At 34.6% G+C, this 22,963-nt stretch overlaps 1 protein-coding gene, 1 long non-coding RNA gene and 2 pseudogenes across 2 annotated transcripts; 2 read left to right on the top strand and 2 right to left on the bottom strand.

Moving 5' to 3' along the window:
- Positions 1 to 7,672: 7,672 nt before the first annotated feature.
- On the top strand, positions 7,673 to 8,141 carry LOC120212663. The gene is made up of 2 exons (XR_005524732.1): positions 7,673 to 7,959; positions 8,064 to 8,141. It is a non-coding gene; the product is annotated as an uncharacterized LOC120212663 (long non-coding RNA).
- A 4,758-nt stretch (positions 8,142 to 12,899) lies between these two features.
- On the top strand, positions 12,900 to 14,088 carry LOC120212662 (expansin-A8-like). Its single transcript, XM_039210885.1, has 2 exons — positions 12,900 to 13,487; positions 13,576 to 14,088. Exons 1-2 carry the CDS (start codon positions 13,036 to 13,038, stop codon positions 13,613 to 13,615), a joined length of 492 nt encoding a protein of 163 aa, XP_039066816.1. The 5' UTR covers positions 12,900 to 13,035; the 3' UTR covers positions 13,616 to 14,088.
- A 121-nt stretch (positions 14,089 to 14,209) lies between these two features.
- Positions 14,210 to 18,226, bottom strand: LOC120212742 (annotated as a pseudogene).
- Positions 18,227 to 19,480: 1,254 nt separating this feature from the next.
- On the bottom strand, positions 19,481 to 20,882 carry LOC120212661 (annotated as a pseudogene).
- Positions 20,883 to 22,963: the final 2,081 nt, after the last annotated feature.

Here is a 22,963-nt window from a genome sequence, read left to right on the forward strand (position 1 = left end):
ATTATCAACAGGTCCGTCCAAAAAGATGTGAATGCATTGTGCCACTTTTTTAAACAATGTCCCTAAAATATTTTATAATAAAACGAATTTATAAAATATCAAAATTTATCATATTACTAATATTTCTTATAAAAAAATTAAACATGTGAAATTAAGATAATATCACAAAATAACTCTATAATCGTGATATTTTATTTAAAAAATATTATTCTCCGAACACTTTTAGAAGTAAAATCAACACAATTATCATCATTGTCATTTAAATTAACATAATAATCATTCAAATTAATTTCAACAGAAGTATGCAATTCCTTCACAAAGAACTTATCAAGAACTCTTATTTGAGATTGAGTTAACTCTTTTGGTTTCTTTACTTTTTTCACATCCGAAATCATGTTTTCTAATTGCATGACTCATGATCAAATTCGCAAAGAAAGAGATCAAGTGATGAATTAAAAACCAAAAAGATAGAAAGAACCTGAAAATTTAGAAGAATGACACTTTTAAACACTCGAATTGCAAGTCTTCAACGGGACTATCAAATTGGAGAATAAACAACCTTCGAATTCTCAAAATCATTAAATTCATCGATTAAAAATTCAACATTCAAAACATTAATTAAAAGTAGTAGTAGAAATTTTCATTTTTTGGGTTTTAGATGATGAAGAAATTGAAAAAGAACGAAATTAGAATAAATATAAAAAAAGACTTTCCCCGCTAGTCATCATGATTTTAGTGGAGTTTTTTTAGGAAGAATGATAACAATTCATTTATTAAAATAGTAGAGAAGAAAACTAAAATATTTTTTAAAATTTATCATGAGAATTAATAAAGGAATGATAACATATTTTTTTTTTGAGAAAATACAATTTTTTTATTAACGAATTTTATTATAGTGTGAGCCTCTAAAATTTTAGAACCATGTGACATATTACATTCTACGCATATAAAAAGATGAGTCTGGTTATCAATTAATAAAACCTAAACTAAACTAAACATAGCTATTACCAATATTCAATAGTAAAAAATCTTCATTTAAGCTTAATTTTTTTTATCTTTTTCTTGTAAACGTTTGCAAGTTTTTATTGTATTTTTTTTTGTTACAAGAGAATTAAAAAGCTTAACTATTATTGGGGGTTCTTCTCCTAGTCTGCAAGTCACTTTGAATCAACGAACGGATATTACCAAATGGATATTGTCATTCAGAGAGCCCTATGTGCAACGTATAGTCATAATGGACAAGTGTCGGCGACATTGTAAGCTTTCCGGGCAATGAGTGTAAACTCAACCGTCCAGCTTTTCTGCATCATCTCTCATATCCTCCGGATTAGAATCAACTCATGTCCTTGGCTATGGGTGGTGATCAGTCTAATGGCTTCCGCGTTATCCATCTCCACCATAAGGCATCTAGCTCCATGTTTCCAGGCTACATGGGGACCAACCAACAGTCCCAAAAGTTCAGCGTGGAGCACTAAGCAACGTCCAATATGTCGGCTATAACCCACGATCCAGTTGCTATCGTGGTTGATGCCACCACTAGATGCTTTCATGGTCCTTTGTTTGACCGCTCCATTGGTGTTGAGTTTAAACGCTCCAGGGTTGTTGGGAAGTCTCCAAACTAGACTGCTTTTCATCCGATTGGTTTGCTGGAGATAATTCTTCGATCTGGAAAAGATAGATTGGGCCTAGGCACGAGCGTTCTAAACCATCGCCTCCGAGGACCAGCTCTCGCCATTAAAAAATGAAGTTGGTTGCTTCTAGATTCTCCAAATCATGATGTCGAACATATGCCTTCACCTATAGGAAGCTTAATCAGTACTTGCATTAACATTTAAGTTATTCAGCCAATCAAATAGGGGAAGGATGAAAAATCTCCCTGCTCTTTGGCTTGGCATGATTTGCGTCCAGGCATTTCCAGTTGTTGAGCAATCCCGAAGAGTGTGAAGGATGGTCTTTTCATGATTTTCCACATATCGGGTAATTAGGACCCGATGATATACCGCGTCTAATTCTCTCCACATAGGTCAAGAGCCGATTCCTCCATGTGAAGAACTATATAAGTTTTTATTGTATTTTCATTGTTCAAGTGTTTCAATTGGATTTGTGGTTATTGTGCAAAAATTCAAATCTTGAAAGGATTGTTTTTTTTTTTTGCTTGCTTGTATCATTGTTTGGGAGGGCTTGTTCTTAAGGTTTTGGTAGCAACCATAAAATAGTCTTTAAGGTTACAGTTTATCGTCTAAACTAAATTATTGAATTTCAGAAAATTTTTAAATTTAAAAGTTAAAAGGCAATAGAAATAAAATTCATATAAAATTGAACCACTATAAATCATTACGCTTTGTTACCTCATTTTTATTTTTGCTTCTAAAAAAATCTAAATAGTCAATTTATCCCCTCCTAGCTTTTTTTATTTGATTGATCGAGCTATAAAAAAAATATTTTTTCTATATTTTCAAATATTATTTGATTCATAATTTTAGTTTTACAAGCTTTCGAATGATGGAACCAAAATATAATTGATATAAAATCAAAACTCATTATCTGATTATGTTAAATCATTAAGAATAAAATATAATACCAGATTTGTGAAAGGATATATGTATCATTGTTAGAGATCGCTTAGAAAGTGATTGTAATCTTCTAAGAAGATTGGTTTGCTCTTCCCATAAAAATTATCTTACTAGATAATAGTAATATAGGTTAACCTATTTATTGACAACCATTGCGTTTTTTTTTTTACAGAAAGTCGCTAGTTTTATTAAAAATAGAAAATATATAGAATTACAATAAAGATTTACAAGTATAACCCAAAAATTATGATTAGGATATTTTCCTATAATCATTGACACAAAAAATAGCCACTTAAGATCACACAAGGACCAAATAAGGAAAAGTGATAAGAACTATTAAATGTGTAAGTAATAAAAACTAAATATGTAAATATATTATATTTTTTAACTATCATGTCAGTTCTTTGTCAAATATTAACGGTAAATAGTAATGTTTTTAAAATCGGATCGAACCTTGAACCGGTGAAGGTACTGGTTCACTGGTTCAACCAGATTTTATATAAAATAATATATTTTTTTAAAATTTTACATAATATTCAAAGCAATATTATATATATATATATATAACATTTTTTTAAGTTTACAATATTAAAAAGTATAAAAATACCACAAGTCATAACATATATAAGTTAAAAAACATAAAATCAAGTGAAACAAAATGATTCAAATCAACTACAACATAATATTTAAGGTAAAACATATTAAATAATAAATATAATTATATAACTATAATCAAAAAATAAATTTGAGGCTAAAAAAAATCATAACAAACGATGTCGTTTGGTTTAATTTTAAAAAAAAACAATCCCACATGGCTAAAAAACATAAAAGAGCATCCCAAAAGTCTAAAGAGTAAAAATATGAGAACAAAACAATCTCACATGGCTAAGAAACATAGAAGAGCATCCCAACTGACTTCTATAAATACTAGAGGTAATTTGACATTCAAAATCATAGAGCCTTTTGGTGAGCATGGAGCAACCTATTCTTTTGCTTCAATTGAGCTCGAATTTCAGGCTTCAATCGAGCTTCTAAATTTTTTTTGAGTTCGAGCCTTTTCAAGTTCAAGTTTCAATATTATATTTCGAGTTCGAGTTGAACTTGATAATTTTTAGCTCGTGAGTTTTTGAGTCGAGTTGAGCTTACTTTTAAAGTTTTCAAGTTCGAGTCGAACTCAGCAGTACTTGAGTTCGACTCGGCTCGTTTAACAAATGACGTCGTTTGGTTTAATTTTTTTTAAAGAAAAAAAGAGAACCAGCTGTTTACACCGATTTTGTCGGTTCACCCCGGTTTTGTCGGTTCTCAGCCAGTTCTACCGGTTCTGTGCACAGCCGGTTTTGGAAGTTAACCGGACCGGACAGGCCACAGGTTCACGGTTCAACCGGTCGAACCGGCCGGTCCGGTCCGGTTTTAATAACATTGGTAAATAGTTTTATTAATAATATTTAAATAATTAAATAATATGATTGATAAAATTAAAATATTAGTGGTCAAAATAAAATCTATCTGTAATCAAGTTGTAATGGGTACAATTTACCCATAAATTTATACACTGACAATAACTCCTTGCTTATTATTTGTTTTTAACATTAAGAAAAACTTGAATCTGATAAGGTGGTTAAAAATCGACCAACGCCACCAATTCACCGTTCATCAAGCTAACTTCAAATAATTAAACCTGATCAATTGTGTAGACACAATATGTGTAGACTGCCGATATAAAAAATCATATCAATTACTATATGAAGAGTCTAAATATAGAGTAGTTGAGTTATTAGAGTTGATCAACTCTAATGTGATTGGGCCTGTTAAACAAGCCTTCATTGATAGAATGAAGTACATAATGACTTTCATTGATGGCTTTTTTAGATATGCGTAAATCTAGTTTATAAAAAAAATCTGAGACCTTTTCAAAGTTAAAAGAATTTAAAGGAGTTGCTAAAGCAGAAGTTGACAACGATATCTATTTTCTTTGCATAGATAATGGAAGAGAGAACACTTCAGACGGGTTTTTAGGCTTTCTTTAAGAGTGTCGAGTATACCATCAATTCATATGTGTTGGCACTCTACAACAAAATAATATAGCTGAAAGGAAGAATAAACATTTGATAGAAATATGTTGAAACATGCTTTATACAAGAAACGTTCCAAATCATTTTTGGACGGAAGTAATGAAAACTGCAACTTTTGTAATCAACAAACTTCCTCAACAAATGTTACATTTTCTTCCAACTTTTTTTTTTAAAATTATGGAAAATGGAATCAATAATCGGTTATTTTTGAGTTTTTTGTGGAAGTGTTTGTTATTTATACTTGACCGCTTACGTAAAATGGACAAGAAAACTATTAGGTGTATTTTTGTAGGGTATGACATTTAAGAAAAGGGTGAAGATGTTGTGATCCTACAAGTAAAAAATGTTGTGTCTCGCAATGTGGTGTTTGATGAATCATCTTTATGGTGGTCTTCAGAAAAAGAGTTATGCCAGATTGATATGCTCTTAGAAAAGATTTGTAACTTTTGGAGTTCAATTGAGTCTAGATGAAACTAAAATTATTGATGATAATGAAGGAGAAGAGGTAACTCAAAGTCCGTGACAAGATAATGTTCACCAACAACCAATCGAAGATGGTGAGGTTAGTGAAATACAAGAACCAACACCACTTAGAAGATCAACAAGGATAAAAAAAGTCAAATTCAAAATACGTTAACGCTACCCTAATAAAAAATGTGATACAAATGAATCAGATACTTTTGAAGAAGCTTCTCAAAAGGTAGAATGGATTGAAAAATGAGAGACGAGATTACTATACTTGATCGAAATCAGACTTAAGAGCTTATACCAAAGCCAAGAGATGTAAAGCATATTTCTTATAAATGGATATACAAGATAAAACATTGCACAAATAAATTGATTAAGAGAAATAAAATTCGATTGATAGCTTAAGGATTCTCTCAATAATATGGACTAGACTATGATGAAACATTTAGTCCAATGACAAAACTTATAATTGTCCGAGTCCTACTAGCACTAGCAGCTAGTAAAGATTAGAATCTATGTGAAGAATTCATTTTGGCATGGGAAGTTAGATCGTGATATTTACATGAACCACCCAATGAGTTTTTAAAATCGAGATTTTCAGATTATGTCTATAAATTTTGAAAGCCACTTTATGGATTGAAGCAAGCACTCAGGGCTTGATATGAGAAGATAATTAAATTTATAACTTATAGTGGTTATTATATGGATTCTTCAGATCAGCGGCGGATCTAGAAATAAAAAAATAGGGATCCAAAATTTTAATACCCTATTCTAAATAAATTTGGGTATGCAAATTTTCTTATTTTTTTTTCTATTCCTATTAACAAATTAAACTAAATTTAATATTTTTCTTAAAATAATGGTGTGCAATGGCTCCCCTAGGGAGCCATGTACATCCGCCCCTGCTTCAGATTCTAATTTGTTCGTGAAAGCATATGAAGGAAAACTAAATTTGTGCTAGTATATATGGATGATTAATCACCACTAGAGATTATTTGGTGGGACACGTATACAAGACCATTAAAATGAATTTGAGGTTGAGGTCTGGAATGTTCGTTTATTGGGACGCATAGGCTCTAGGTCATTAAAATCAGTTTGAAGTTGGTTGAGGTATGTACCATATTTTTAAAAAACAATTATTTTGAACATTATTTTAGGTTAATTTATTTAGTTAAAAATTAACTTATTAAGCTAACATTAATTATTTTAATATAAAGATTCTTTATAAATTTTGAAAATTGCAATATATTTACTTTTACTTTTACAGTTCTTAACATTTTATCATTCCTAAATAATTATTTAACAAGTTCAATAGGATAAAAGTAGATAAAGCTGATCTCAAAATTTATCTAATATTTAATTTCATTATCAAATACCTCAAATATCTGACCTCCTTAGAAGATTGTGATCTCTTAATATGATTTCTAATAAATTTAGGTGATTTATCATAATTAAATATACTATCAGTCAATCATATCTACTGAATCCATCAACCTAAAAGTAGTTATAATGATCTTGCGTCTGACATCAACATTAAAAATCATTACGAAACCTATCGACCAAGATTGAGATGGGAGAGAAAGCACCGCATGTCCTACTCTCACTCTTCTTCCTCTTGAAGGCAAAAGATCTTGATATCGACCAATAATCACTTAATCAACAATTACAACTTTATGTCCAAATTAAAAAAAGATAAATCATAAATAGTCAATACAATCCAATTGTTCCGTTGAGAATGTTGAATATAATCAAAGTATAATTGATAAAATAGGACTTGAAATCAATGGAGGATCCACAATATACTTAGGATGGGCACGGACCCACGTTGAAGTTCGAATTTTTCGATTAGTTACTTATTTTATTGATGTGCCCACACTAAAATTTTATTTATGCCATCCTCATAAAAAAATTGTGTTATTAACATATGTGTTGCCACCTTAAAATATATTTCTAAATCCATTACTACTCTAAATTTATGCGAGGTTTAATCCCATAATCAAAGAAAACAAATACTTTGAGATTAAATGTCGAAAATAAGTTGATTAGTTTTAAAAGAACGGTTATATTTCTGAGAAGGCAGGTAGAAAAAATTAAACTAATATTTCAGTCCTTGGGCATGATTTTTAATTGAATTGAAAGAAAACAGCAATCAAGCAGGAAGTGAGTGACGGTTGCCCATAATTGATTGGGAAAACACTTTATCTCCTCATGCGGTCTTAATGGGGGCTTTTAGATCAATAACCCCAATCCACATGGTAAATGATCATGTGGATTCAAATATTTGATGTTGCATTGAATTAAGCCAACCACCAACGCCCAACGCTGTCGTATAACCCTTCTCTCAACTTCCCGGCTATAAAAACCCTCGAGCAATAACCGGTAATCACACAACGATCGGCAACCAGAAATCAGCAATCAGCATTGGCACCCACTAAGCACTTTCCTTACAAGCTGTATAAGATCGGCTTTTTTTCTTGTTGTAATCAATCAAAATGGCTAGCTCTATGTCCCTTAAGCTTGTATGTGTGGTGGTGGTGTGCTTGGTTGTGGTTGGTGCACCCCTGGCTCAAGGAGCCATGAATTGTGGTGAAGTCAACCAAATTGGCACCCTGCATTCCTTACTTGAAGGGTCCAGGCGGTGGTACTGTTCCTTCAGCATGCTGCAGTGGGATCAAAGCCCTCAACGCCGAAGCCCAAACAACACCAGACCGCCAAGCAGCTTGCAACTGCCTCAAAAGTGCGGCTAACAGCATAAGAGGCATCGACTTAAACCTTGCAAGTGGACTCCCAGCCAAGTGCGGTGTCAGCATCCCTTACCAGATCAGCCCCAGCACCGACTGCAAAAGGTTCCTATGCCTCTAATTTCTTTTTTAATGCTCACCGAGTTCGTTGGTTATGGTTTTCAATTTATTAACTGGTGAATGTTTTATTTTTGCTGTCCCATTTGCAGCGTCACGTGAAAGTTTGGCCATGGAAGTTCGTCAGCTAATGAAAGCTACATAATAAAAATGGATGTTAAGAATCCATAGGGATAGCACTTTTAGTCGATGTTATCTCATTTACTCATGTAACGTTGTATAATATCATCTTTTTACCTACTTTTACTATTAATATATCCGCGTCTTCTATAGTGATATTATACGCTTTATTTTCATTGCTTCAAATATACTTACATGATCTAATGATAACGAAAATAACTACTTTTTTTTAATTGAGTAATGATAAGGAAAATAACCACTGAATCCTGGTTGGATAATACTTTGTAGATCTTGGAGAAACAGATTCGTTTCTTAATAAACACAAATTGAAGTGTGCAGTTACCTTGAGTTACAAAATTAGTGGGAAACCACTATTCTGACTGCCCCGAAGAGAGAGTTGTTGAAGCAGCAGCCCTTCTTGAATTGCTACGAAGTTCAAGCAGATACACTGAATGAAGATGGAAGATCAAAAGCTGAAGCACAGGGAAAAAGGAATCGGCAGATAAAAAAAAAAGGAAGGGAAATTTAGGCAATAAGATATCATTTGCCTAGAAGACAAAAGTTGATCTTGGCACTATACTCTTCCTCAATTAATATAGCCTGTTGCTGCTATGAATCAACACCAGAGTTTGACCCAATTTTAAAGCTAGGAGCAGAAAGATCAAGTAACCACAGTCAATTAGCCCAAACAAATTGATAGCAACGTAACAACCAAGCCAGCTGGCAACAATTCTCTCTGCAAACCTTCAATAAGAAAGAAGTAGGTAAAGGTTTAGTTAACACATCAGCCATCTGGAACTGTGCTGGCAAGAATTTCATAGATTGCAGGTACATCAAGACAGAGGGAGATAAGTGATGTATGTTCATGGATGGTCTGAATAATGAAATTCAATCTCTTTTACAGCTCTGGGTATGTCTGATTTTTAGGAGCTGGTTAATAGAGTTTTAGTTGTTGAGTCAACTCAGTGGATGAGGCAGGCGGTAGCATGTGATTCTCGTCCATCAAATGAGAGAGTCCATGAGTCTTTTCGTCCACCTCTTGCTAGTAATAATGGCATAGGCTTATTGTATGATAATAATGTTTGGATTACTAAATTTATTATCATCAAAATTTGCTTTCTTCTTATATATTAATATTATTGAATAATATTATCAATTATTATAAATATCTCTAATCGATTATTATTGTGAGAACAATAATAAAATAAGATTAATATGAACTCTGATAAATTTTCATGAGATGAATATGTGAATAAGCTATAAATCAAATTTATATACATGTGTTGAGAGCAAATATTAGGTCATCTCGTTTTTAGATTAATACATGGATCAATATTATATATTAATCTTCAACAATTATTTAACTTAAACATGAAATTATTACGGTTTTCAACACGATGATTATTATGTTTTAACATTGTCAAGCATTGTCTTTAATCAGACAATTATAAATGTTGTGCTTGAACATGACAATAAACATGTAGTGCGATGTGAGTGCTTAAGATGAAATTTGTTTATGTAATCATAAAAGATATATATCATGGCTCCTCAATGATTGTAAGTGAGAAATGTATAAACGTGCTCAAATGAATTGATGTAGATCAATATTATTTGTTTAGTTAGTTAATTAGGCATCAAGAAATTAAAGATAGAATAATATAAAAATTAATTTTTTTTCATGCCTGATATGCTATTAAAATATTATGAGATAAAAAAGATTATGACATGAGTTGCATTAAGATCGTATTGAATCATGAGTTTAAAGACAAAAATAGTAAATTAAAATTAATTCTTTAATCTTATTTGATTTTAGTTGATAACATCATGACAAACATCATATATTGTCAATAAAATGTTCTTTTTTCTCAAATGAAATAAATTGAAACGTGGTATAGAGAAGAAATGATCGATCCACAGGAACTTAGAAATTTCCAATGTCGAATTGTCTTGATTTTGATTTAGGGAAACTGTAGAAAAAAGATAAGGAGAATTTGGCAATAAAAACTAAGTAAAATTAAATAAGTAAAGAAATAACAAAGAGTGAAAATAACCGTTGAAAACAATATGATGAAAAATAGCCTCAAGCTTCGCTTTGCCTCAATTCATTTTGATCATCAAAAGAGATTTTGCTTCGGAATTCATGTCGGTTACAATCTACAAGGTCCAACCCTTGTAAATAACTTTTCTCTCCGGTAAACCGTTATTCCCAAGTCAATCTTTGAAATTCAGTCCTTGTTTAGACTAACTACGAATATCGTTGTTAGCACCAAAATAACTTTAAGTGTTGGAAAAGCCCGACTCGGATTATGTTGTCTTAATGAGAATCGAATTTGATCTTAATTTCCCTTAGTGGACTACCGCTAAGTGTGTTCATAGGAAGTCGAACTTGCTACCAGCCTATTCTTCCTCCCAACTTTAAATCAAAACAACATCTAGGCCAACATTGACTTTTGAAATGAAAGTGTTAAGATTTTTAAAGGAAAGGTCGATTGCCAATCCAAGTTTGCAGAAAATTAAGAATGATATCCGAAGATATTAAGTGTTTTCCAATTCTCATAATATGAATTGAGTCATCGCTAAGTCATCGGCTAAATGAGAAAATTAGCTAAGCATGATAGAAATCATACTTAACGTTTTTAAAATAAAATAAAGTAAAGAATAAGTAAAAACAAAGATGAAAAGAAGAAAACTTTTATAAAATAAAAATAAAACAAAAACAAATCTACATTTTAAGCTTTATCCTAAGAGGTATTTATAGCTTTCAAATAACCTAAAGAAAAATGAAATAACTAAAGATAAATCTTAAAATCATTCGAATAATAAAATCCTAAATAATAAAATGATAATCCCCAAATATTCATTTCAAATTCAAACACAAACTTAAATCCTAAGTAATTTCCGTCCGTCCATCCTTCCAGAGAATGCTGATTGAATCGCCTTCTGGAAGTTGCTGCTGACTGGACCACCAAAATCTGTCACGTCGGACATCGTCATGCCCCAAATCATGCTCATGAGTCCAACCTTGATTTCAGAAAAATAAAAACTACATAACTTGTTCTTTTAATGTTGTTTTTAAAAATTAAAGTCTTGCATAAAATTCAAGAAAAACAACTCAAATCAACAATATCAATGAAACAACAAGGAGTAATTATAGAGGTGGCAAATGAGTCATTCGGATTAGGTTTGGGTCATTTTATTTTGGGTCGGATCATTTCGGGTCTAGATTATCTTCGGTTTAATTTTATTTGGGTCGGATTAGGTCTGGTTCGGATTTAGTTCGGGTGTATGGTAAATCAGGTCGGGTCTGGTAGTGTGTCGGGTCAATTTTCGGGTGGGTCAATTTTTGAGTCGGGTAACTATGAGATCGGTTGATTTTTTGGTCGGGTTAATACCAGATCAATTAGATTTTATGTGAGGTCAATATCAGATCGGTTTTCTTTTGGATTGAGTCAATATCAGATCGGTTGATTTTTTATTTGGGTCAACCTTTGGATTACGTAAATTCGAATTGAATTGGTTATAAGTCTAATCAAATATATATAGAATTATTGATATATTCTTGTAAAAATATGTGTTCTTGTTTGTTGATCTTATCATTTAGGCTTAATTCAGTTATAATTCTAATAAAATATATACATATTTTCGGATCGAATTGCTTTCGGTTCAGATTAATTTCAGTTTGGGTTACTTTTGGATCGGGATAAATTCAGTTAGGCTTGGTTTCGATTCGAGTTATTTTTTATTCCGATTGTCTTTGATTCGTGTTATTTTCGATTCCGGTTGCTTTTGGTTTAGGTAAATTTCAGTTCAGGTTGTTTTCTATTCGAGTCAAATTAGATATGTATCTATATTGGGTCTGCTAAATTTTGGATCGGGTATGGTTAGGGTTTTGGATAAAAATTGATCATGTTCGGGTTAATATCAAATATTAAGTCGAGTAAATTAATTCGGATAATCGGGTTCGAATCGAGTTTACTAGATATAAGTAATTATCAACAAAATAATGGTAAAATAAATCACCCATCACATCACCTGATTTACTATCTTGTACAATAACTCCATATTAATTTGTTTTTAACATTCAACACAAATATATTTAAAAAAAGGTTCAACACAAATGAAAAAGAAAAAGAAAAACCTGAATATGATAGGTGGCTGAAAATCGACCAACACTACACCAATTCACCATTCATCAAACCAACTTCAAATAATTATACCTGATAAATGATAGGGAAATTAACTCCTCCGATGGTTGAGGTGGTGGTTGGACATTACAGTTTTTAGTTTTGTTTTAAGTGGCTTCAACTGCAAGCAATTACGAGACTGCAATAGAACAACTCAGCTCGGCCAACACTTTGAGATGTATGATTTTATGTCATAATTCGTATTTTTAAAAAATTATATTGTAATTTAAGGGTTTAGCCGGCCCGACACTCCTATTCATCGTGACTTAGAAAACTGCACGTTCGGATCAGTGCTCTCTACTCATTGCTCAACCTTCCTTCATAGTTACGGCTTCCCTTTGGAGGGAAATAAAAGTTTTAAGTAAACATTATGTATCTATCTATCTAAATTTATATCCATTAAAACAAGGCGCTGAGCAAATATTGAATACCATGGCAGCTAGATCGGGACCAATCACAGAGGTCCTATGCAAAATAAAATTTTGCATGTGCCCTTTTTATGCATCGCTTAATTATTAATCCTAATTATTGTTCTTTCACCGCTTACCTACGTTTCATAGCAATGGTGGTTTTTGTATAAATAGTTACACACTTTCCGCTTCGGATCCTCAACCTATTGGTGCAAGCAATAAGTTCAGCCGGTTGTTTGAGCTATAGCTAGCTCTTACTCAAATGGCCACCAAAACGATAACATTGCAACTATTTCCCCTTTTCTTCTTCTGCTTGTTTCTTGTCTGCAACTGCAGATTCGATAGCATTAATGGAGCCGAAAATGGCGGCTTGCAAACTTCACATGCCACATTCTACGGTGGTGCTGATGCTACCGGCACGATGGGTGAGTTTCAAACTTTCCCTCTACATAAAAAAGGGAACTTCTGTGTTATACATGTTTGTTTTAGGGGGAGCTTGTGGTTATGGGAACTTGTATAATCAAGGGTATGGAACGAGCACAGTAGCTTTGAGCACTTCACTTTTCAACAATGGCCTGAGCTGCGGTTCCTGTTACGAGCTCCGGTGCAATGATGATCCTAAATGGTGTTTTACTCGAACCATAACCGTGACCGCCACCAACTTTTGTCCCCCTAACTATGCTTTATCAAGTGACAATGGTGGCTGGTGCAATCCCCCTCGAGAACAATTTGATTTGGCCAAACTGGCTTTCTTGCAGATTGCCGAATATCGAGCCGGAATCGTACCCGTTCTCTACAGAAGGTCATAAACCACAATTCAGCTCGATTCAAATCATCACTCACTCATCATATCTTCAACCATACTCTAGTGTTCTTTTAACCTTTTGCAGGATCTCGTGTGAAGAAAGGAGGCACACGATACACCATTAGTGGGCATTCATACTTCAACCTAGTTCTGATAACAAACGTCAGAGGTGCTGGGGATATAAAATCGGTCTCGATCAAGGGTTCGAAGACGGAGTGGCTACCGAAGTCGAGAAACTGGGGCCAAAATTGGCAGAGCAATGCCTACCTGAATGGCCAAAGCCTTTCAAAGTCACAGCCAGCGATAGCAGGACCATCACAAACTACAATGTGGTGCCTGGTGGTTGGCAATTCGGACAAACATTTGAAGGAGGCCAATTTTAAGACAAATTCAATTGAAAAATTATTGTATAAGGTCACATAAGAGTTTTACGCAGAGGTAGCAAGGTGGATCCCGCTGGCTTTATGTGTGAAATAGGCGAGCAAGTGCCATAGCCTATATATATATACATTTCAATGTATGCATAGTGCCCTCCAACTACTAAGTTTGGACTTTGGAGGGAATATCCATAAGATAATGTCTGAAATTTGTTTGTTGATTGACCATATTTTTTTATGGTTTTCTGATTAATATCCTTTATAATTTATAAATAATTGGTGAGTTCTTATTATAAATAATTGAGCTAATACGTAGTTGATTAACAAGCCTAACGAACGGTTCAACCTTTTATCTCGAATCGAACTAAACTTAATAGGTACCACCTACTCCAACCAAACTCTCATCAAAGCACAATTCTTTACAAGCATGAACGCAATGTACATGCCAAAAAAGAGCTTGTTGCAAAACCTTGGCTAGGTTCAATAATTCAGCAAGGAGCATTTCACTCTCAAAACAATTTTGCCTTTCTCAACACCAAGCTTTCCACCGGTAACTAACCAATGACCGGGTGGATCTTGCGGCCCTTTGCTCATCTAAGACATATCGACGAATTTTGCCAACTTGTTTGAAATGTTTCTTGTGTGGTCATACCTGAGTCCCCGGAGTTGGTAATACCCATAGTAGCAATGGCCTTCTTTGATTTCTCGTTTGGAGTGTGGTCCCACAAAGATCTTCGTATTGTGCAGCTAGGAAGCTTAGAATACAAGAGCTTCATGTACAAGACATTTCTCGACCCGAAATCCAAGACTCCAAGTTGTGATCCCGTCACAATGTAGATGCCAGAGAGGTCACCTATAAAGGTTTCCGGGTTTTCAACCGGTGCAGTACTAACAAGAGAAGTTCTTCCATTTCACAGGTTCAAACCATCTCTGTCTTGCTCCTCGGGTCCCAGCCACTTGGGAGCACCAATTGCGACATGCGTGTCCCAGTGTGGAAGCAGGATCTTTGGAAGAGAAGCTAAGTGTTGAAGATGAATACTCAGACGACTCTTCTTGATCCCTTCGAGTTGTAACCGCAAGCCTGTCACCGGCTTACGCCCAACTGAGATCTGCATTTACATTGAGCCCAGATTAATCCAAAATTTTGTTGGAACGATTCATTTCAAAATTCCCTTGTAACTTTCATGGGGTTGTTTATAATGAATGCCCTATGACCAGAAACTCCAGAATCATAACAATGATGTTTGATCGGTTCATATGCTGCAAAACCATGAATGAAGTTTTTATATGAAAAGCTAAGTTGCAAAAGCCTATACCTGCTCTTGGCTAACATAAAGCTTTTGGCCCATCATGCTGAATTGCAAAGATGGGCAGATAGGTTCCTTCCTCTGATGGCCAGGAATCTTATCCTGTACAGGAGCCCATATCCTAGGAATTTGGAACTCCAGAAAATATCGCAGTTCTTCAATTGGAGGCTTGTCTGCCGACAATCAGAGCAAATAATCCAGTTAGTACAAAGAATTTGTTGAAAGAAAAGATTGTATTCAATTAACCACAAAGATGTAGCTGTATTACATTCAAGATAGAGACCGATAGCACGAACTACATGCTCCTTTCCAGCTACACCATCAAGCATAGCCGTTATAGGATAGAAAGTCATTTCAATGACATCAGGAGAGGGCCAGACAGTTTTCGCCCACCGGGTGTGGTTTTGCTCCAGATCATCTCCTCCCCTTTTCCGAAAAATGACAGTAAAATCCTACAACAATAAGAATTCCAGAAAATGAGATCAAGGATTCATAGACTTAATGCAAATAAGGTCTGGCAAGCTAAACATCTGGAATTGACAGAAAAAGAAACACTAAAGCAAACATTTCATAGTAGAAAGCAGATAAGCTTGCTCCTCAATCACGTAAATAATTCTCTCGCCAGGGGCCAGCAGCTATGTGCTTGTTCTAACATTATAAACAGCTTGCACCAACAATCTAATCTTACAACAAGTCATGCTAGAATATCATTTGGCAACAAAAAACCAATAAAGTGTACATATTAGGCACTCCAGCATGCTCAGTAATGAGCAATGATTTCATAATAGTTCAATACATCGCAATGGGAACATTTTAAGAGGAATGGTTACAACAGCCAGATGTCCAAACTAACCATGGCCTACTACACAGTGTTGGCTATCTGGATCTGATTCAATAATGGGAAAAACAGTAAATGCACCATCCACTCCGATGAAACCAATCATGAAGCTACCACATTCATTGAATCATTGGCAAAAACAAACCGTGAATACAAACTAACAAGTTTAATAAAAGAGTTTCAGACAAATAGTGCAGGCAAATGCAGTTGTGGTTGACAGTTAAATTAGTTTCAGTTGTGAATCTCAACGTAAATAACAATCACCCCCTGGTTCTTAATATCCTACATGCTAACTAGGGGCGGATGTACATGGCTCCCTAGGAGAGCCATTGCACACCCATTATTTTGAGAAAAATGTTAAATTTAGTTTAATTTGTTAATAGGAATAGAAAAAAATAAGAAAATTTGCATACCCAAATTTTTTAGAATAGGATATTAAAATTTTGGACCCCCATTTTTTAATTTCTAGATCCGCCACTGATGCTAACTCTTTTATGTGTATGAAGAACAATGCAAAATTTCTTTTCCAAATTAGATTTCTCAACTTTATGACCCCAAGGGCACAGAATATAACAAAATAGCATCCCAAATCCCAATCATAGCAAATTCAAATTGATTTCCACTAATAAAATGTCAAGACATCTTCATACCTCTTTCCCATTAAGAGGTGGCAAGGATGTAGGCTGAGGGTATATCCCTTGACTGTTGAATATGCCAGAATCAAGACCCTACAGAGCTCCAATATTATGTCAGCAAAGGTCAAGAAAGTAAGAAAACCGAAGGATGGAAAAATATGAAAGAAAAATTGGAACTAGCCTTATCCTTCAATTTGATTTGACCTGAACTTGTAAGGCTTTCTTTGTCGGAGAATCTCTGGTTTCCAATACCCTGGACATAGCTTTTAATATCCTTGGTAGACAAAGGTGATGTATGATGTTGTTTGACGTATATCACATCTTTACCACCAATAGTTACTGAAGTAATAGCATGAGTCCCAAAACTTTCAATGAAACTATCAAATAAAGCAGTATTAGGAACTTAACCTATAAGAGAAGTTTCATTTAACAACAAATGGTTCATACCTAGCTAAAGTCGATGGCTCCCAAGATGTCGGGACAGCCTGTTTAACATTTTCTTGTAATGATGATGGGGTCTTTGTAAGCTGAAACTTGGCAACTGGAATGTAAAATCCATCCATAGCAAGTGCCTTTGTCATTGCAGCATCAGTAGTCATTGCAGCATCAGTAGTCATTGAACCAGTAAAGCTAAATGCAGAATTAAAACTACCAAGCGGAAAACCACCAGGGATATCAGCTTTTTTGTTAAAATACTCTACCATCTGAAATTGGAAGTTAAGAATAGCAAATTAGAATAGGTTAAAGCAACACAAATCATGTTCAAAGAAATAAGAGTAAAACAAATAATAGGAAATAAATTGTTTAGGTAATTATATTAAGATCAGAAACATTAGTTATGCTAATGCTACAATTCATCATTGATCACAGTGCAGTTAGTAATTCAATCAGCATTCTCTCTCTTAAAACTAATTAGGTCCATCAATTCATAATCAAATTTGATACTCTTATGTACGTTTTTATGTCACCCTAACTATTTATGGAAGCAGTTAATCACTTAAAACCAAACTTGGACACTACCAATCAGACATGAGTCCACGACCTTAAGCATTTTGGTAGGAGATAATTAGCAGGGCGAACAGAATTAGTTCCAAGAGATTTTTAGGTTCACAATTGACACCAATGGATAATTGTACTTCATCAAATAATTCCTTAAAAAGCTCATGCATGAGAAAAACTAAACCATGATAAATTAGAGGGAAGAAGGCATAGCCTCAAGATATTTGACTACAATTGAAACACAAGAAGACAGTTTTGAATCTGAACGAACCCCCTTGCATAATTTATGAATAAAACACCAGAACATTACCTCATGGAAGTTGCAGACCCCAGAACTATGACGGTCAAAAGGCTCCGAGGAGTTTTTGATATCTCTAGAAACATTTGGCAAAACAGTTTGATTATCCAGGTAGATATCCCTACCATGTTCATCATCGATTTCAACTATCCTAGAACCTGTCACGCCTTTACAATACAGTAACTTCGTATCGAAGTTAACATCAAATCCCCTCCCTAATGCCTGCACAGCGTTCATTGCAGTGTGCAGGGCAGCTGCATTTTCATGTCCAGTTTCCCCATTTTATCATAACCAGAATTCCAGTTTCAATTCCCCTTCAGAATCCAGTCTTTTCCTTGATCAGAACCATACCCAGTTCACCAAATAAGCTCAGCTCAAAACCCAATCCTCTGTTCTACAGGATTCCAGCGAAATCGAATGAATTGCGAAGATAGAATTGAGGTGGAGAAAAGACGGATATGTGCTGATAGTCAAAACCACGAGGTTATTTCTCTCGAAATCAACTTGGTATTTTGAAAGGTTCTGAAATATAACTTATCAACCCGATGTTTTCTCTTGAAATTCTCTCTCTTTTTTGTCTTGTTTATTGGGATAAAAAAAGCAGAGAAATGCAAAATAAAACCCCAGCCTTTGTAATATCGTCCCAATTCCAAAAATTCATTGACTTTCTCTCTCAAAAAGTCTTTTTTGTCACCAAATAAATTTCTCCATGAGTTCTTAACCGTTCATTCTTCTAGACTCGGTCTCGGAAAGAAAATAAATTACCTAAACAACTCTCGCCTAAAATTTCATCTTTGTGATTCCAAATAGAAAAGGGGAAACAAAAAATTAGTTTGGTTTTTGGTGAAGTTAAAAAAAGAGTAACAATAACATACAAACGCAAGAAGCTTACTTTGCCGCATCAACTGCTGTAAAGACCAAAGACCAAAAGTTTGATTTTTAGTCTATGGATATATGTTCTTCGTCCCCTCCGATGATTCTGGTTTTTCCATTTTCCATTATTTTTTGTTAAAGCGTTACATCAAGTGAATCTTAATGGTCCACTTTGCATGGTCTTAATTTCAAAGGTTGAGAGAAAAAAATATGTTAAGATACACACTCTGCCAAATATGCCATCCATGACTGCTTTTTGTCAAACCGTGACTGTTGGTCTTTTCACATTTGATCAAATATAGTTTTTCTTTCATGCCAAACACAATTACTCTTGTTTGTTACCCTTTTTTCTTTGCTAATTGAACCTATTGTTTGTCATATGAAATGCAATATTGACTACTTTCAGAGTCTGTTTTTCTGATGCAAATCATAACATAATCAAATAGTGCTTAACTATCTTATAAGAGGACTCAATGACTCATTTATATAATTATTTTGGATAGTGAACTGAGATCAACAAATAATTCAAGAATCTAGCTCGGCCATATTGGCCTTTGCTTTAGTCTTTAATCTGTCAGTGCTCTGCAATTTCTCAATAAAAAGGATATGTTCTACTGCTCTACCTGAAAAATAAAATGTTAAAAAAGCAGTCTATCAACCAAGTCAATGATCAGAGGTTAGTAGGCTGGTTTCTAAATCATCTTTGTCTGCTGCAGCCGTGGTTAGCTTGTCGGCCCGTTTAGCCTGGTGCTTCCAATCGGTTTGAACCAATGTGTAGATCATCATGCACACACATGAAATCTGTGCTGCTAGAAGCCCAAACCATAGACCCTTGAACCCCAATTTGAATGTGAAAGTTGTGAGGATTGCGACCGGCAATCCGACAATGTAAAACGAACACAAATTTATGCGAACACCGTCTTTTGGACGTGCAGTCCCTGTTAAGACACCACAAGCCGCTGTTTGTGGAGAGTTGCCGACTTCACATAGCCCCAGAATTGGGAGCACAGTGGATATCAGATCAAGAATTTGTGGTTCATCGGTAAACAACTTTCCCCACCATGATCTCAGGACTGTCGTGACAACGAAGGCAGAAACGCCGAATAAAAAGGCCAAGACAAGACCGATGTTGGCCGCCCTATGGGCGCAAGACGGTTGACCAGCACCCAAAGCCTGACTAACTCTTGTAGAAATGCCGCTGCTTAGTGAGTATGGGAAATTATATAAAAAGCCTGTTGTTTGAATGAGGATGCCCATTGCTGCAACGCTAGCCTTCGGGCTGTCAAGCAAGCCGCAAAGGAACAACATGATCTCGTACCACCACCATTCCAAGCACACTGAAAAGAGACTAGGCAGTGCTAGTGTTAACAATGGCTTCCAACCTTGAAAGATCAATAGAACTTTGACACCATGCCAAGGTTTCAACGGAGTTTCCGACACGACCATATAAACCATGAGTCCAAGGTTTAGATTGAAAGTGGTACAAGCAAGAGCCAATGCAATCCCTTTCACCCCTAATTGAAAATACGCAGTGAAAATGTAGTTGATCAAAGGGTGTAAAAGGACTGCACATACAGCAGCCATTGTAATAGGGGTGGTAATGCCTTGGGATTTAAGAAATATCCTTATCGGATGGAGAAGAGCCTGTGCTATCAGTTCAGGGATGAAGGAAACCAAGAAAACTTCGGCGATTTTCGTAGCATCGGGATCTTGGCCTAGCCATCGAAATATGGGTTCAACATTTAGCCAAAGGATGGAGATAGGTATGCAAATGAGTAGCAAGAGGCATAATGTTCTATGGAAAGTTTGGCTAAGGACCGAGTATCGTTTGGCGCCGTAGGCTTGGCCGCAAATGGGATCCATCCCAAAGGATAGACCTTTGATGACAGACCCCTGTAATGTTCCCAAACCCCATTGCAAGTGACCCTCCAGCAAGCTCTTCTTGGCCTAAATGACTAAGGAAAAGCATCGAAATAATTGTTCTAGACTGTATAAGCATCGATGCCATCATTATTGGGCCTGAAATCTTTCCAATTGACAGCAATTCATCTCCCACCTGCATGGAATTCAACATTCATCGGCTAACTTTTTCACCATATTCACATAAGTCCTAAGCTTCCTATCAACATTCATCAGTTAATTTCTCATGGCCAGCTTAGGGAAATGAGGAAAAGGAAAAGAAATTTTTAAAAAATCCCACTTTCAACTTTTGGTTATTATTAAAAAGTACAAGTGGCCAATGAAGTTTTTATTATAGTACCATTGCTATTCTATACAACAAAATTTCAGTACATCAACTTTATTGAAAAAATTTCTTTTAGGGAAAAGGAAAGATAAATCTCTGTAACACAATTAATGTAAACTAGTCTGTCAATTAATTAAAGGGTTCCACTATACACCATATTTTAATGTTCAATTCCCAGACCAGAATTGCTTGTATTAACAAAGAAGGCGGTGTTTTATATACTTGAAATAACAAATGTTATGATGCTAAATTTTGTTGAAAATAAACCAAGGAACATGAATTATTCTCAAGGGGCAAATCCTTGTCTTAGAATTTAAAAGAGAGAAAAGAAAGGAATATTTGCAAAGCTGGTATGGTCACTTTCATAGTACACTACTTAAATATGTTGAGTTGTACGTAAATGGTTTCTATCAACAGGCTAAGCATCTCTTTCATATGAAACCCCAAAAGAGGAATTCAAACAACATGATTTACAGCCAAAAGAAAAGAAAAGAAAACAGTTCAATCTCTTTCCTTTTTCTTACCTATGAATGGAAATTCATTAAATTCTCAATCTGACCAAAAGTTAATGATTTTTGGTGCTGATGATGACTAATGAAACATAGAGAGAAAGAAAGATTGGAGGAAGAAGACTTGCCTGGTTTAAAGGCTCTCTTGCCTCGTTCAATGGCAACCTTCTGAGAAATTGACTGACATTAATCATTTGTAAACACGAATGAATTAATTTATCTCCATCACCTGTTTCCTCATTGTAGCTCCTCAACAGCTGGTGCTGATGATCACCGTTTAAATCTTTTCCTAGAGATTCAATATCACTTCCTGGGCACATGTTGTATATACCAAAGAGCAAAGACTGATTGGTCAAAGAACTAACCTACAGACAGATCGAAGAAAAAACCCTGAAAACTCAGAACCACCAACCGAAACGTGAAAAAATACACAGTTTCTACATATTTTTATACGCAATGGCATGCAGAAGTTATATTTTCATATATATATATATATATATATATACACACACGCACGCACACACAGAGAGAGAGAGAGACAGACAGACATACCTTGATTTTCCCAGAGCTTTGAACTCACTTCACTGCTCTTATTCTGTTGTTGGAGTTTGTTCCTGGTTTAGTGGTTGTGGACACTGAATGTATATACCGTCCAATATATGCATAAAACAAGACAAATAATAATTAATCCCTGTAACTTAAATTATATATAGATATATTATATATACATACTCTTCTTTGAAACAGAATTAATGAATGTTATTCCCACTTTTTTTTTTTTTTTTTGCTTTATCCTCGATGTCTAAATTATTGGTTCTCGTATGCAATGTAAATCAGCTTATGAAGAAAGGGCTGCTTAAACTAATGCAGAAAACAAAGCTTGCTCAAGGTAAGACAGCATATAAAACTACATTTCTGACGCCAGACAGAATAACAATTATCCGGTAGACTAGTTCGAACAGATGATTCACAAGAAAAAATTCATCAAAAAACCAGAGAAAAAAGTCTCTAGAGTTTAATAAAATATTATAAAATCAAAACTATCCAAAATCAGTCTACAAGCCGGACTGTTATAGCAAAAAATCTTGTTTATTGGAATTTTACCAAAAATAACAAAATCCCGAAAATCACTCTAAATTGAATTTCAAAATAAAATAAACAATTTGCAAAAAATCCGGCCGAAATCGGATTTAAAATGACTTCTTAATTGACAATCGATATATTACCATAAATAGTAAAAAATATCTAAATCTAGTGATTCGGAGGGGAAAACGGTAGAATTTGAGGTCGAAAAAAGGCCACATGGAGTGGACAGCGTGCTCGTCGAAAAGAGCTTTCCGGATTAGGGTCTTATGTGCGATTCTGACACCCGTACCTAAAGTTATGGCTAAA

This window comes from Hibiscus syriacus, unplaced genomic scaffold (assembly GCF_006381635.1).
Source record: "Hibiscus syriacus cultivar Baekdansim isolate YM2019G1 unplaced genomic scaffold, ASM638163v2 tig00110015_pilon, whole genome shotgun sequence".
In the NCBI taxonomy this organism is placed as follows: Eukaryota; Viridiplantae; Streptophyta; class Magnoliopsida; order Malvales; family Malvaceae; genus Hibiscus; species Hibiscus syriacus.